This window comes from Notamacropus eugenii, chromosome 1 (assembly GCF_028372415.1).
Source record: "Notamacropus eugenii isolate mMacEug1 chromosome 1, mMacEug1.pri_v2, whole genome shotgun sequence".
Classification (NCBI taxonomy): Eukaryota; Metazoa; Chordata; class Mammalia; order Diprotodontia; family Macropodidae; genus Notamacropus; species Notamacropus eugenii.
In genome coordinates, this window is record NC_092872.1 from 104421916 (window position 1) to 104435740 (window position 13825).

The window sequence follows — 13825 nt, forward strand, 5'->3', positions numbered from 1 at the left end:
AATCAAACTGTTGGTTGATATGCTTCTCTATGTGGCTCAGATAATTATTTTCTATTTCAAAAATGAAAACATAATAAACTCTCAGGCAGAAACTAAAACAACCAGGAAGGTCAAATTAACAGATCAGTTCATAGTACTGTAAAGATGCTCATAATGATGACACTGAATTGCTAAAAGACCTAGATATCCAAAATCTTAAAAACAACCCTACTACATGCATTAACTTTAAAAATATATATTGAATGTCTACTATGTATAAATAATGCTTGAGTGTAGTTTTTAGTGATATTTGTCTTTAAAAACTGACAATTCATCAAATCAATAATAATTATGAAATGTTTATTATGTGGTGTTGGTCAATTCAAGTATGGTATTAAGTATATGATAACAGTTAACTGGAATTTTCCATTAGCAGAATCAGATTCCCCATTCCTCATCCTATTCTAGATAAGCAGGAGATTTTGAACATAACATGGATCAGTTCCTTGCTGCCTGCTACCAAGGCAAAGCTTTCTGAAGGACTTTTTCAAATGTTTGCCTTGGACTGTAGAATTTATTTGCTCGAGTTAATACTATACAAGCAGAATTTTTTACTGCACCAGAACTCAGCTTACCCTGACTGCTACACTTCCACTTAACACTAGTAAATATTCTAACTCTTAGGAGCTTATACTAGAAGTAAAATGCATTGACAAATGGTTAGTTGGAAGACTTCTTCCAAATCACAGAAGAAATGACAGAGTTGATTAATGACTAATATGATGGAAAGGAAGCAAATTACAAAGAGCTGTTCATTTAAGAAAATGTGAATTTATCCTCAAACACTAACTTTTACCATTAATTTCTACCATAGGAGGTAGAAAAATTTTTTTTTACAAAATTAGGATCCACCACACACACACACAAAAACAAACCAACAACACACTACGAAGATTCAACCTGCTTCCCTACCCCCTTTTAAAGTTACTTATGCTGAGGGCAATATAACAAGACTTACATCTTTACCAATCAGGTCCTCCTGGTTTTCTACAATTCCCCAGGGAGCAATGCCTATGGTACATATCTTCCCTCGAGATTTTGATGCATGATCCTTTAAAGCATCTCCAACATGTCGAATAACTCCTAAAAAAGGGAGAGAGAGCTTTAATAAGCTTGTGTTTTAAATGGTTTATTTCCCATCATCAAATGGTGAATTATATTTTTTATTTCTCTGAAAGTCAAAAATACATGCCATGTGACATTCTGGCAAATAATTTCAATGCAACTACATACATCAAAGGCAGAAAATATAAAATTTCTGGTGTAGCATTAGGTAAATATGTTAGCATTCCTATAGCCTACATCCACCCTTGTTCCAAACAAAGCTCCTAGTAAGTGCAAAGGGGTGGTTAGAAATGCACATGAAATATAAAAAAACCAGCTAAGCTGGTTTATACACACACACACACACATACACACACACACACATACACACACACAAGAAAAAACACAGATATGAAGTCTTTGAAAAAAAATCTTTGTGACTCTACTTTTCTTTTGGTTTTATGTCTTCTACTCATCCCTATCCTACTCTTAAATGTGACAGAGGGCAGATTATGCAACTGGAGGAATATGACTCTAGAGCCTTATATAAACAATTCTAAGTCCATAGCAAAGAAAACTTACCTTAAATTTTTTTTATTTCTGAACTTTTTTCACTGGTGACCCATAGCATTTTATCTTAAATCGTGGTCTACGGAGAGAGGGAGCCTAAGGTCAGGAGGCCGGCTCAGACCCAGGTGGGGCCAGAACACAGGCACAAACATGCTGCCAGATTTGTATCTTGTTCTCTAGAGTTTGTGTTACTCTTGAGTTTGTTTTGTTTTTAGTTAAATTTACTTTTTTCTGGTCACTTAGACTATAGGTTTGATTTCTTCTTTTGAAGACTGCCTTTTCATATTTTTTGACCATTTATCAATTGGGGAATGACATATTTTTATAAATTTGACTCAGTTTCCCATATGTTTGAGAAATAAGGCTTTTATCATAGAAACTTGCTGTAAAAATTTCCTCCACTTTCCTGCTTTCCTTCTAGTTTTGGTTGCATTAGTTTTATATGTGCAAAACCTTTTTAACATCATGTAATCAAAATTATCCACTACATATCCCATGATCCTCGCTATCCCTTGTTTGGTCAGAAATTCTTCCTTTATTCATAGATCTGATGGCTTTCCTTTCCTTTCCTTTCCTCTCCCGCACTCTGAAGCTCATACATTGGAGGACACCAGGCCCCTGCCTAAGGGCTGGCTTCTGGACCCTCCTGGCTTACAAGTGAGTATCAATAGTTACTGTTGTTATTTCCCTCCCAGCTTGATGTCATTTTTTTTTTCTATGCATCACTAAAGGGGCTACTTCTTAAAAAGGCAAACTCACTAAATGGACATTACCTCACCCTAAGTGAGTTCCTGAATAGATCTTGGTCTAAACCAGCCAAGGTCTCCCAGTACATCCTGGGTCATCTCCAATCATCCTGATGAATATCTGGTCACTGGATTCAGATGCTTCTGGAGGAGAAGTGAGGCTGGTGACCTGCACAGCCCTCCCTCACTCAAAAACAAAGTCAAGTGCAAGTCATGTCATCATTTCTCTAATAGCATGGTCTTCTTTTGGCAATGGAGAATGAACACAACATCAACGACTGTTACACAGAAGAGGATTTGAAATATGTGCCCTATGACAAGAAACTGGTGATTCAGCATTAAAATAGCATAGGGCAAAGGTTCACTTTGTTGTTTAAATTGAATGATATTTGATACATTAATCTTCTGATGCAAGAGGAATATTTAGGTGAATTTCAAAAAAAATTCAGAGCAGTAAAGTCCAACCCTTACATGAAAAGGATTCCTCTTGCATGATCAGTGCAAAGAACCATGGGACTGTGGAGTCTGGACGTGATGGCTCTCTAGTGCAATCTGAGATGATATTAGCTTTTTGGGCTGCGATGTTGCATGACTGACTCAGAGAGGGCTTGCAGTCGACTGAAAATTCCAGATCATTTTCCAACAAACTTAATTATTTATCTTCCTCTATCCTATACTTGTGTAATTGACAGTGAAAACTAAAACAGTAGGATTTTACATTCATCCCATTAAAACGTAATCTCACTAGATTTGGATCCTTATTCTTTAATTGCAAGATATTTCTGGATCCAAACTCTCTCATTCAGCAGCATTTTATAGTTACACATTTATATATTTATTTATAGCTCTATATTTATATATTTATGTTATGTGACATTCTGAGAAATAACTTCAATGCAACTGCCTATTTCAAAGGTAGAAAATATAGAATTTCTGGTGCAACATTAAGTAAATGTATTAGCATTCCCATAGTCTACATCCACCCTTGTTCCAAACAAAGCTCCTAGTAAATGCAAAAGGGTGGGTAGAAATGCACATAAAATATAAAATATATTTTAATATATTATTAATTAAAATATTTCCATTCATTTTTATTGAGATTTACATTATACAAGTAAAAGGACCAGACTCTACAAATATGTAGTTATAAATAATCCTGCTTTACTTATGGAATAATCCTAAAGAAATTACAGGACAGATACATAACTACTTTCAAGAAAAATGAAGAACTAATACGTCACTCAATGATTATTTTTCAGTGGCACAACTGAATAAGAATTTATAAGGTTAGCTTGGGTGATTTAATTCAGCACACAGTTATGAAGCATCTACCATTTATACTATTGTTGTTGCTGTGGGTGAGTCATTTGAGTTGTGTCTGCCTCTCTGTGACTCCTGCTGGGGTTTTCTTGGTAAAGGCACTGGAATGGTTTGCTGTTTTTCTGATCAGTTCATTTTACAGATGAGGAACTCAGGCAAACAGGGTTAAGTGGAAATTCACTTAATAGCTGGTAATACGATTACAAATAACTGGTAATTGTCTGAAGCTGAATCTGAACTCGGTCCTCTGGATTCCAAGGCCAGTGCCTATTCACTTCACCACCTAGTTACCCACACTGTGCTTAACAGGAATGATGTAAAGAAAAAGGAGATGATTTCTGCCCTCAAAGTGCTTATATTCTGATGAGTAGTCAATTAGAATATTATTGAAATGCTCACCTAGGAAGAACATGTATTAGGTATACAAGCTACATATTCAAGGTAGTCCAGAGAGTTCTGAAATTGCTTTATTTCAATGTTACTCAAGAGGTAGTTAGGTGGCATAGCAGGTAGAACAGTGGACCTGGAGTCAGGAAGATTTGAGTTCAGATGTGACCTGGACACTAACTACCTGTCCAACCCTGGGCAAGTTTTTGTCTCCATTTCATCAACAGTAAAATAGAAATAATAACAGTACCTACTTCACAGGGTTATTGTGAGGATCAAATGAGATAATATCTGTAAAGCCTTTAGCATTGTGCCTTGGTGCATAACAGTTACTACATAGATGTTTATTCTTTTAAAAAACAAAAACAAAAAAATGATGAAGAATGAAAGCTGTCTTTAATTATACTAAAATTTAGCTTGCAAAAAGCTGAGAAAATATTATAGTAAATAACTGTCCATAAACTAAAGACCACTTGTTATAGAAAGTCTAGTGAGGATGCTTCAAATGACTTATATTCACAGCAGCACTGACTTACTCCAATATATAACCTTGCTGACTCAGCCATAGACAATATGTCAGAAAAATTTAGAGCCAATGATTCTATTAACTTTTATAAATTAATAATGCACCACAGATAAGCACTTAGCACCCTGTTTATGTATCTGTGAAGTGGAGCAGGGTGGAGAGGAAGTGATTTGACTGACTTTCTGTATTACATTAGAAATAAGGTTGAAAATGACTTCTGTTTATGATCTCTAACTAGGATATACCCAACAAGTGAAAAAATTCTTTTTTTGGGGGTAGGAAAACATTCCATTAAATCTAGAATGGAGTAAAATTTTGAAAATAGTTGTTTAAAACTGTTAAGTCTCACAAAAGCTAAATAAAGCAATTTGGGTTGAGGAATGAGAGGAATACCATAAATCCAAGACTGAGTTAGTCTGAGACCATAATAGAAGGCTTCCTTCTAAATAAAAAGCAGGCATTCTCATTAAAAATAGTTGCTCCTTAAAACTGAAAAAAGATTGCTACTAGACTGTGAAGTTACATAGCAGTTTGTGTTCATTTAAAATAACCTCATAATCCTTCTTGTAAATCACCTCAATTTGTTCTGCAGTGAATTTTCATTACTCAGCTTTCTAACCTGTCATTCATGCTTAAAATAATCTTTTTCCTTTTTTTGGAGATGATTTTAGTTAACATTTGGATTTTCTCTTAAGGGAATAAGAAAAAAGAGTCATGATAAAGGTGTGTGTGTATGTGTCTGTGTGGCTGTGTACCTATGCATACACACACAAATGTATGATGGACAGGATTTGAACAAGATTTGACTTTAGGAAAAGCTAATATTAGCCATAATCTTTAAATAAAAATGTGTAGAGCAATCTCATGGCCAGTAGCTATGAGACTATACATAGCTTGCATTTACCTGTGTTAACTCCTCCTGTGAAAATCCATGCTCCAGTGGTCATGGCTGCCTTGATGAGACCTTTTCCAAAGACTTGCTTGAGTTTTGGCTGGAGTTCAAAATTCTGGAGGCCTCCATGAACAGAGATGAGGAGCTTGGGGAGCTCAAGTTGCCATTCCTTGGTCATTAGGTGCAGAAGGAGATCAGGTTTTGTGTCAAAGGACACCCGCACATACTGTAAAAGGAAGTATTATCAAAAGAATCATGGCTAAGGCATCTTGGAAGTATGGGTTGTTGCTAGAAGTGTATATATTTTAGATAATTTAATGTGAAAATCCTGACAAGACAGATTGACTAAGAGAATGATTATTTGCATTATCAAGACCATCTTCACCTTACAAATTTATTGTCTTTAAAGACTGTCCCTTTAAACTGTGAGCTGTAAATGTAAGACCCTGAAAAAAATTCAGAGTAGTCACAACTTTTTAGGAATGTATCTTTTACGGAAAGACAATGGCACATAGATTTGATTAAGAGGAACCTGACTACAACTTGTAACATTTCAATTTTTTCATCAGACCAAGACATTGTATCTGATTTCCCTTTCTAAATACTTAAGATTATCCAAAACTCATCCATTCATTTGATAAAAATACTTTCTCCTTTGATTAGCTATTAAAGGAAGAAAAGGGATTTCATGACAGAAGGATAAAGAAGAATCTTTTTTAATTAAACAAATTTTATTTATTAAATTTCTCCCATGTTTATAATGCAATAAAGAAGATACTTTGTATCAACAAGAATTTATTAGGCTCATACTAAGTGCCACATATTGTTCTAGGTAATGAGCAAACAATAACAAAAAAAATGATGTCCCTGCCATATAGAAGCTTACATTATATTAGGAGGAATAACATGTAAATGAATAAATACACTGAAATTCAAAAAAAATATTGAGAAATCAAAAGAGTCAATGGACATGGCTTCCTCTGCCTGAATTCAACAGATAGTTCCAATTGTCTGACCATAGTTACCAGAGAGGGAAGCACTGACATCTGGGTTTTCAAAGGGGAGTGGGGGACTATTTAGCAGCTTCCCAGAATCCTCATCTGACCAAACAAACACTTCCAGTAAGCCCCAAAGTAAAACCTCAACTCCGAGTATTTGTACCTTTTTTAGAGCCAGAGGACATTATAACCCTTTGACCCAGTGCCTCAACAGAAAAAACAAAAGGTACTTAGGACCCTCCTACAAAACAGCTCCCTAATCAAGCTTCCCACAAAGGTTTCTTTAATCACATTATTCAAATAGAGGCATTATACTTCTTCAAAATGCCTATTCAGATATAAGTTGCCCTTGTAAGCTGCTTAAATCATCTGGATTTAGGATTGCAAAGTATAACACCTATTTGTTCCAGGATACCTGGCCATTCAGATTTGTAAAGCCAAGGATCCTAGTTGGGTAGAGTGTAATGGCAAGTAAAATTGAATCTTTTCTCTGTTTTTGTTTTAGTAATCAAGAAGTATAATGCCTCTATTTGAATGTGACCTCGGAGGATCCTTCCCACCCATTGTAGGGCCTGGGAAGATTTGTAAGAAGATCCACCCCCTTTTGTTAATGAAGCACTGTTTCTCAAGGATTGTGATGCCCTCTGGCTCTAAAAAGTGCATAAAGATTCTGAGGGTGAGATTTAACTTTGGAGCTTAGTTTTTGTAATAAGGTTTGAATGCCAAATGAGAACTCTGGGAAGCTACTAAGGAGCCCTCTGGCTTTGAGAACCCAGATGTCAGTGCTTCCTTCTCTAGTAATGCTGGTCAGACAGTTGGTGTCCAACTGTCTGTTGAATTCAGGCAAAGGAAGCCATGTCTGTTGATCTTTAATTTCTCTGTATTTTCTTTGAAGTTCGGGGTGCTGACTCTCCTGAAACAGGTGAATGATATATGTGCTTGGTTAAAGCACTGACACATGTGCTTGATTAAAGTGATTGTTACCCCCTTGAAAGTTACTTTCCTTTTATGAATGCAGATGTAAGAACCTGTGTGTATGTTGGGGTGCTTACTGATACATTAAGGTAAGAATAGATGAAGGCCTGAACTAGAGTAGTGGTTTTATGAATTGAAGAGAAGGAGAGTGATAATATTTGAGGTAGAAAGAACAAGATTTGACAATTGATTGAAAACACAGATGAAGAAGAATGAATAGTTTAAGATAAGAGTTTTTAACTTAATTTGTGTATAGACTCCTTTGGCAATTTGGTGAAGCCCTTTTCAGAATGTTTTTAAATGCATACATTAAAATGCATAGGAGTACAAAGGAAATCAACTATATTGAAAGAGAGTTATCAAAATTTTTGAAAAACGTTTCATAGATCAAGGGGTAAGAACCTCTGATAAGTTCTAGATTGAAAAACTGACTGTCTAGAAGGTTGTCAATATCCTTCTCCAAAATTGGGAAGTTATAAAAGGTGAATTGGGAGGGGAGAAAGATAATTCTGTTTTGGTCATGTTGAGTTTGAGTTACCTATGGGACATCTAATTCAAAATGTCCAAAAAGCAGTAGGGGAGGTGGGAATATGGTTCAGAAGAGAGGCCAGGGACATAAAAACTATATGGATGTGAAAGTCACCTGCACAGAGAGTGGAATCGAAATGATGAGAGTTGAGGTGATTTTTGAATGGAGAGAGGATTCACAGAGAAAAAGAAAAAAAGGGAAAGAGCACAGAACAGAGCCTTAGGGTATATTTACAGTTAAGATAGAATGCACAGATAATGATCCAACAATGAGACTTTGAAGGAATGGCTAGAGGGTTCAGAGAATCATATAATCATAGAGCTAGCATTTGAAGGGACCATAGAGGTCACATAGTCTAATCCCTCTCATTTTACAGATAAGGAAACTGAAGCCAAGGGAAGCAAAGTGACTTGATCATGTTCAAACAGGTAGTAAGTGTTAAGGGTGAGATTTGCATCTAAGTCTTCTGATTCTATAGCCACTGTCATGAAAACCCAGAGAATATTCAGGAGGAAAGGGTAACCAGTACTATTAAATGCAGTAGAGAGGTCAAGAACAAGGAGGATTGAGAAAATGACACTGAAATTGATAATTAAGAGATCACTGGCAATTTTGGAGAAAGCAATTTCATTTGAGTGAAGATGAAAAGCAGACTGTAAAGTGTTGAGAAATGAGTGAAACAAGAGGAAGGAGAGGCAAGTTTTTTCTAAGAAAGACAAGAATTATTGGGTGATATGGCTTGGAGGAATGGTAAGCTAAGTGAAGAATCTGACTTTATTTTAGAATAGATAAAACTGGGTATATCTTCAGTCAGCAGGGAAGGAGGTGGCACATAGGGAGAGACTGAAGAGAACAGAGAGGATGATTATGCAGACAATTTACTTAAGAAGATGGGAAGGGACAGGATCAGCGGTATGAGTAGGAGGGTTGGCAATGGCTAGGGCAAAGGCCACCTCTCTAGTTGAGACTGGAATAAAGAAGGTGAAAAAGAAGGGTTGATGTCAAGGAATTATGAAATGTGTAATATGAGAGTAGAGGAGGCTAAAGGAGAATTACCTTTATATTTTCAATTAAGTATGAAGCAAAGTCCTTTGTTGAGAGGGCAAGTCAGGGTATGAGAGCCTTGAGGAAAGAAGGGAAGGTTTGAAACAACCTCCGGAGGGTGTAGGATCGAGAATCAAATAGGAAGGAATTAAAGGACTGGCTTGACCGTGAGGGCTCAGCTGAGGTGACATAAATTCATAGTAGATAAAATGATTGTGTGACTCTTTCCACAGAAGAAGGGGTAGAAGATGGAGTTAACCCAGAGTTAGGGCTTGGTAGACCATTTGTAAAATGAAGGGGGCAAAAGCACAGGGAAAGAGAGAACACTGTCAAGTTCATCTAAGTAAATGCATTTTAGACATCAAGGAACTTTAGCTACTATTATTTAGCATTCTCAAAAATAGTGTGCTGTTTTGTGTTCTATTCTGCCTTGCTAGGAAAAACATAAAATAAAGTTTTTGAAATTGAAAGCATGTTTCAATATCTTCATTGATTAACTGGTAAAAGACAAAACAATCTAGTTGAGATCTGCATTTTCCATGTCCATTTTATTAAAGAAAAGATATTTTAAAAAGTCATTGTGAAAAGAACCTTTTAGTACTTCTAAAGTCTCTTTGTTTCCTTGTCTTCGGTAACTCGACAAAGAAGTTTTTCATGAAACAGCACCATAGATTGAGAACTAGAAGAATCTATGGAGGTCATCTAGTGCCCCCCCCCCACCCCCCAATTCTTATATTCTTGCAGATGAGCAAACTGAAAGAGGTTAATTTGGCACTTAAAGCACCAGGTCTCACAAATGTTATTAACCAATGTATATAACTTGGTGAGCTAAATAATCGATTTTTGACTGTTTTCCCCTAATTTGCCACTTCTAATGTCAAACTCTTTTCTGTCATCAAAAGTCAAAAAAAGTCCTCTGACGAGCTCACATTTTTTTTCCTGATAAGGTTATAATAATTCAAAGTGAAGAGATGCTTTTGAAGGGAAGTTTTTTTAAATAGACAAGTCAAATATTTTAGAATATTCTAGTAATAGTTAATGCATTTATTTAAAAAAAGAGAGAGAGATCACATGAGAACAAGGCAATGATACTGAATTACAATAAAAGTAGCTGTTTGTGGCTATTAGACTTTAAAAGCATGGCATAACATTCCCTATAGCTCATTTGATTTAGCTTTGCTAATAATTTGTGTTTCTTAGTTTATAGTTAACATCTCAGGAGCATCAATTCAGACACTGGCATAAATAAGATTATATAGTATGAAAGGAGGTTTTAATTTAAAATAAAACACTGCAGACAATGGAACAATTACAGGATTTTCCTTGTATTTCCAATAAATGAGACATACTTTCTACTCCTCAATGTGTACACACACACTCACACACACACACACACACACACATTTCAATAACCCTTGCTAATTGTTCCCTTTCATTAATACAAATCATCCAGAACTAACTCTACATTTTAGAAGAAACTGTTGGACAAAGTAGACAGTCTTATCAGTGGGGTGTCTTATTTGGTGAATAATTCATACCCAAAGTCTCTGAAGTTACTTGACCAGCATAGTTATCAAAGAAACCAAAGGGAGTTATTCATTTACTATTGAGAACAATTTACCAGCTAAGAGGAATACTTGAATATCTTCCAATAAGTCATTTAAAAGAAATATCTGATAGGAAAAAACAAAAAGCAAAATAGGACTGCATTTCAGGGAATCCGCAAATTTATTTAGGGAACTTGTGCAAGGATTAAAGGAGAAAGAAACAGAAGTAATACTGCTGTGGGGCTGTCCTGTCAGATGGAAGATATGAATGATGCTTTCTTTAAAAAGATTACAAAATTGGCAGTAGAAAGAAATAATAGTGTTGGAGGACTTCATTCCTCCTGGAAGTCTCACTCAATCAAAAGCAGATAGGATAAAACCTTGACTGGAGGTTCTGCAGACAAATTTATTCTTCAGAACATAGACCAAATTCTGATTAATAAGGAATGAATAATGAATTCAAGTCCCACAAACTTGGGGAGAAATTGATTTATTATGGTCAAGAAGCTAACCAAAGGACAGTCAGATGGGTACTTTAGACCTCAGAAAAATAGGTATCAGAAAGTTTAGGGAGACTAGACATAAAAGGAAGATGGTCCTGAATATATAAAAGGCTCTCAAAAATGAAATGCTGGTGACTCAATTTTGAACAACCCCTATAAGGAAGAGAAAGGAAAGATATCTAAAAAGATTTGTATGGCTGCACTGGAAGCTTTTCAGGCTCATAATTTAAAAGCATCTGTACAAAGGACAGAAATGGGGGAAAACAATCAAGGATAAATAAAATCTAGTAAAATTAGTATCAGGAAGGAGAAATCCTAGTAAAAGCTGACAATAAAAAGAGTGTTTTTAGGATCCTGAAAAGAAGGATAAGGAAGGGAGATGTCCAATGCTTGTGGTAAACGTAAAAAAAAGAAAAACAAAAGCAATTGAAACAAGTAAACTGTTTTTTGTTCCTGTATGTTTTACCAACCAGCAGAGTTCTCAATATGAGAATAAATCAAAGATAATTTAAGAGGGAAATGAAACCCCTAAAGAGTGAAGCGATAGTACCTAACTATTGTAAATGAATTCAAGTTTCTTAGACCAAACTAATTATACCCTAGAGAACCATAATTACTTTTTATGATCCATAATTTCTGAATGTTTCTCAATTATCTTTGAGGAGTCCTAGAAAATAGGAGAAGTGTTAGAGCAATGGTGGCTGACAAATACCCTGATTGTTAAAAAAAGGAGAAAAATGCGGATTAGCCATTTCATTGACTGATTGTGTGACCTTGATGTTAAATTTGAGCAAAATAACAGAATAATTTATTAAATGGATTGTTTGTGAGCACTTAGGATGAGAAGGGATGATCAAATTGTATCTAGCAAATGACAATTTACTTGATTTATTTTCTTAACAGGGCTATGTATCTGGATTTCAGTAAGACATTTGACTGATATGAAATAGGATGCTGCTGGACTTGGTGTGCTAAACACTGAACTTAGAGCTAGGAAGACATAAGTTCAATTTTCCCTTAGCTATGTGACCTTGGGCTGGTTACCTCACCTCTGAGACTCAGTGTCCTTACCTGTAACATATTGGCGTCTCAGTTCCCCCACCTATAAAATGAGAAAGCCTTAGTGTCCTCCTCTGTAAGACGGTTCAAATAATGCAGGGATAGAATGAAGATCAAATGAAGTAAGGTGCTTTAAATCCTTTGTAAACCTTAGAGCATTATATTAATATAAACTAGGATGGCAAAATTACTCAGTAAGGAATTGCTAAGTGCCTGCATTCTGCTAGGCAGTACTCTAAGCTTTGGAGATACAAAGACAAAATGAAAATGTCTCATGCTACTAAGGAGCTTGATATGTACATATGATAATCAGATCCTAGTAAATGGGTTTATTAAACTATTTAAATTAGATTAGGTGATATAGCTGCTACACTGATTCATCACTGTTTTAAAGAGCTTCTGGCAATGACTTTATTTTCCCCTGATTTACTCTATCACATTCCTAGAGAGGTTGTCCCAAACAAGTCTTCAGGTTCCTACATCAACTCATAGCTATCTCATGGTGGCCTTTGTTTCCTAGGTCCCAATGTCACAGTCTTTGGTTAAAGCTTGGCTTGGTTGCCTTCAAGGGGAAATGTGCTGCCAAATAATCTGGAAATTGTTCTGGAAATCATGGGAAAAGGACAAAGCTAATAGGATATCAGAACTGGAGGACAGAGTTTTCCCCCTAGGGTTTCACTACTTTACTGAGGCAATTCAAACCATCTGTCATGAATTCACTATCCTTTCCTCTTCTGTCTCAGAAAATCCTTTCATCTCATCTCCTACATCCCCTACACTCCCTATTCCTTCCCCTTTTGCTCCAGCATCTGAGGAAGAAGTGATTCTTTTGCCTAAAGGCTGCTAAGTGGCAGAGTACAGGGCCTGGAGTAAGGAAGTCCTGAGTTCAAATCTAACCTCAGATTATGGTGTGATCTAGGGCAAGTTCTACCTCAGTTTCCTTAACTATATACTACCTCCCATGGTTGTTATGATGATCAAATAAGATAATATTGGTAAAGTACCTAGTACACCACTTGAAACATAGTAGGTTCTTCATAAATGCTTGTTTCCTTCCTTCTCTGTATCAAAGTTAACTCCTCTAAACATTCCCCTCTGACACTGACTCAGAAGTCAGGGGAGCTGGGTTCAAACCCTACTCCTGATGTTTATTACTTGTGTGACCTAGGGAAATCACATAACCTCCCTGGGCCTCAGTTTCCTCATTTATAAAATAAGTGAGTTGGACTGGATGGCTCCTTCAACCTCTAGATCTATGAACCTATCATCCCCACTGTCTTTTTTTTTTTTTCAGTCATTCCTCCCTCTTCAGCTACTCTCTTGTTTGGTGCAGAATTTGAGAGCTAGAGGAGTAATCTGATATAACCTGTATGTGAAGAAATAATTGGCTTTACAATATGCTTGATCTCGTATTTGCTGGAAGAGAAAGGGTCCATTACTTTCTTAAGCAGTTCATTCCATTTGGGGACAGTTCCAATTCTTTGGAATTTTTTTTCATATTAACTCCTTTGTGTAATTTCCCCTCCATTTTTTCCCTCTGGGCACAGGCTGAACAAATCTAATCCATCTTCCCCATGACAGCCCCATTGGTACTTGAAGACAGTCATCATTTTCTAGAGTAAATCTCAAATCTGCTTTTCTACTGT

General features: G+C 36.1%; 1 protein-coding gene across 1 annotated transcript in view; it reads right to left on the reverse strand.

The window, feature by feature from the left end:
- TRPM3 (transient receptor potential cation channel subfamily M member 3) overlaps nt 1-13825 on the reverse strand; it is a 457883-nt gene that overhangs the window by 348931 nt on the left and 95127 nt on the right. The window contains exons 4-5 of the mRNA XM_072611419.1: nt 5537-5750; nt 998-1122 (exon numbers count right to left, since the gene is read on the reverse strand). Of these exons, the coding sequence (XP_072467520.1) occupies nt 998-1122; nt 5537-5750 (339 nt within the window). The remainder of the gene's footprint in view (nt 1-997; nt 1123-5536; nt 5751-13825) is intronic.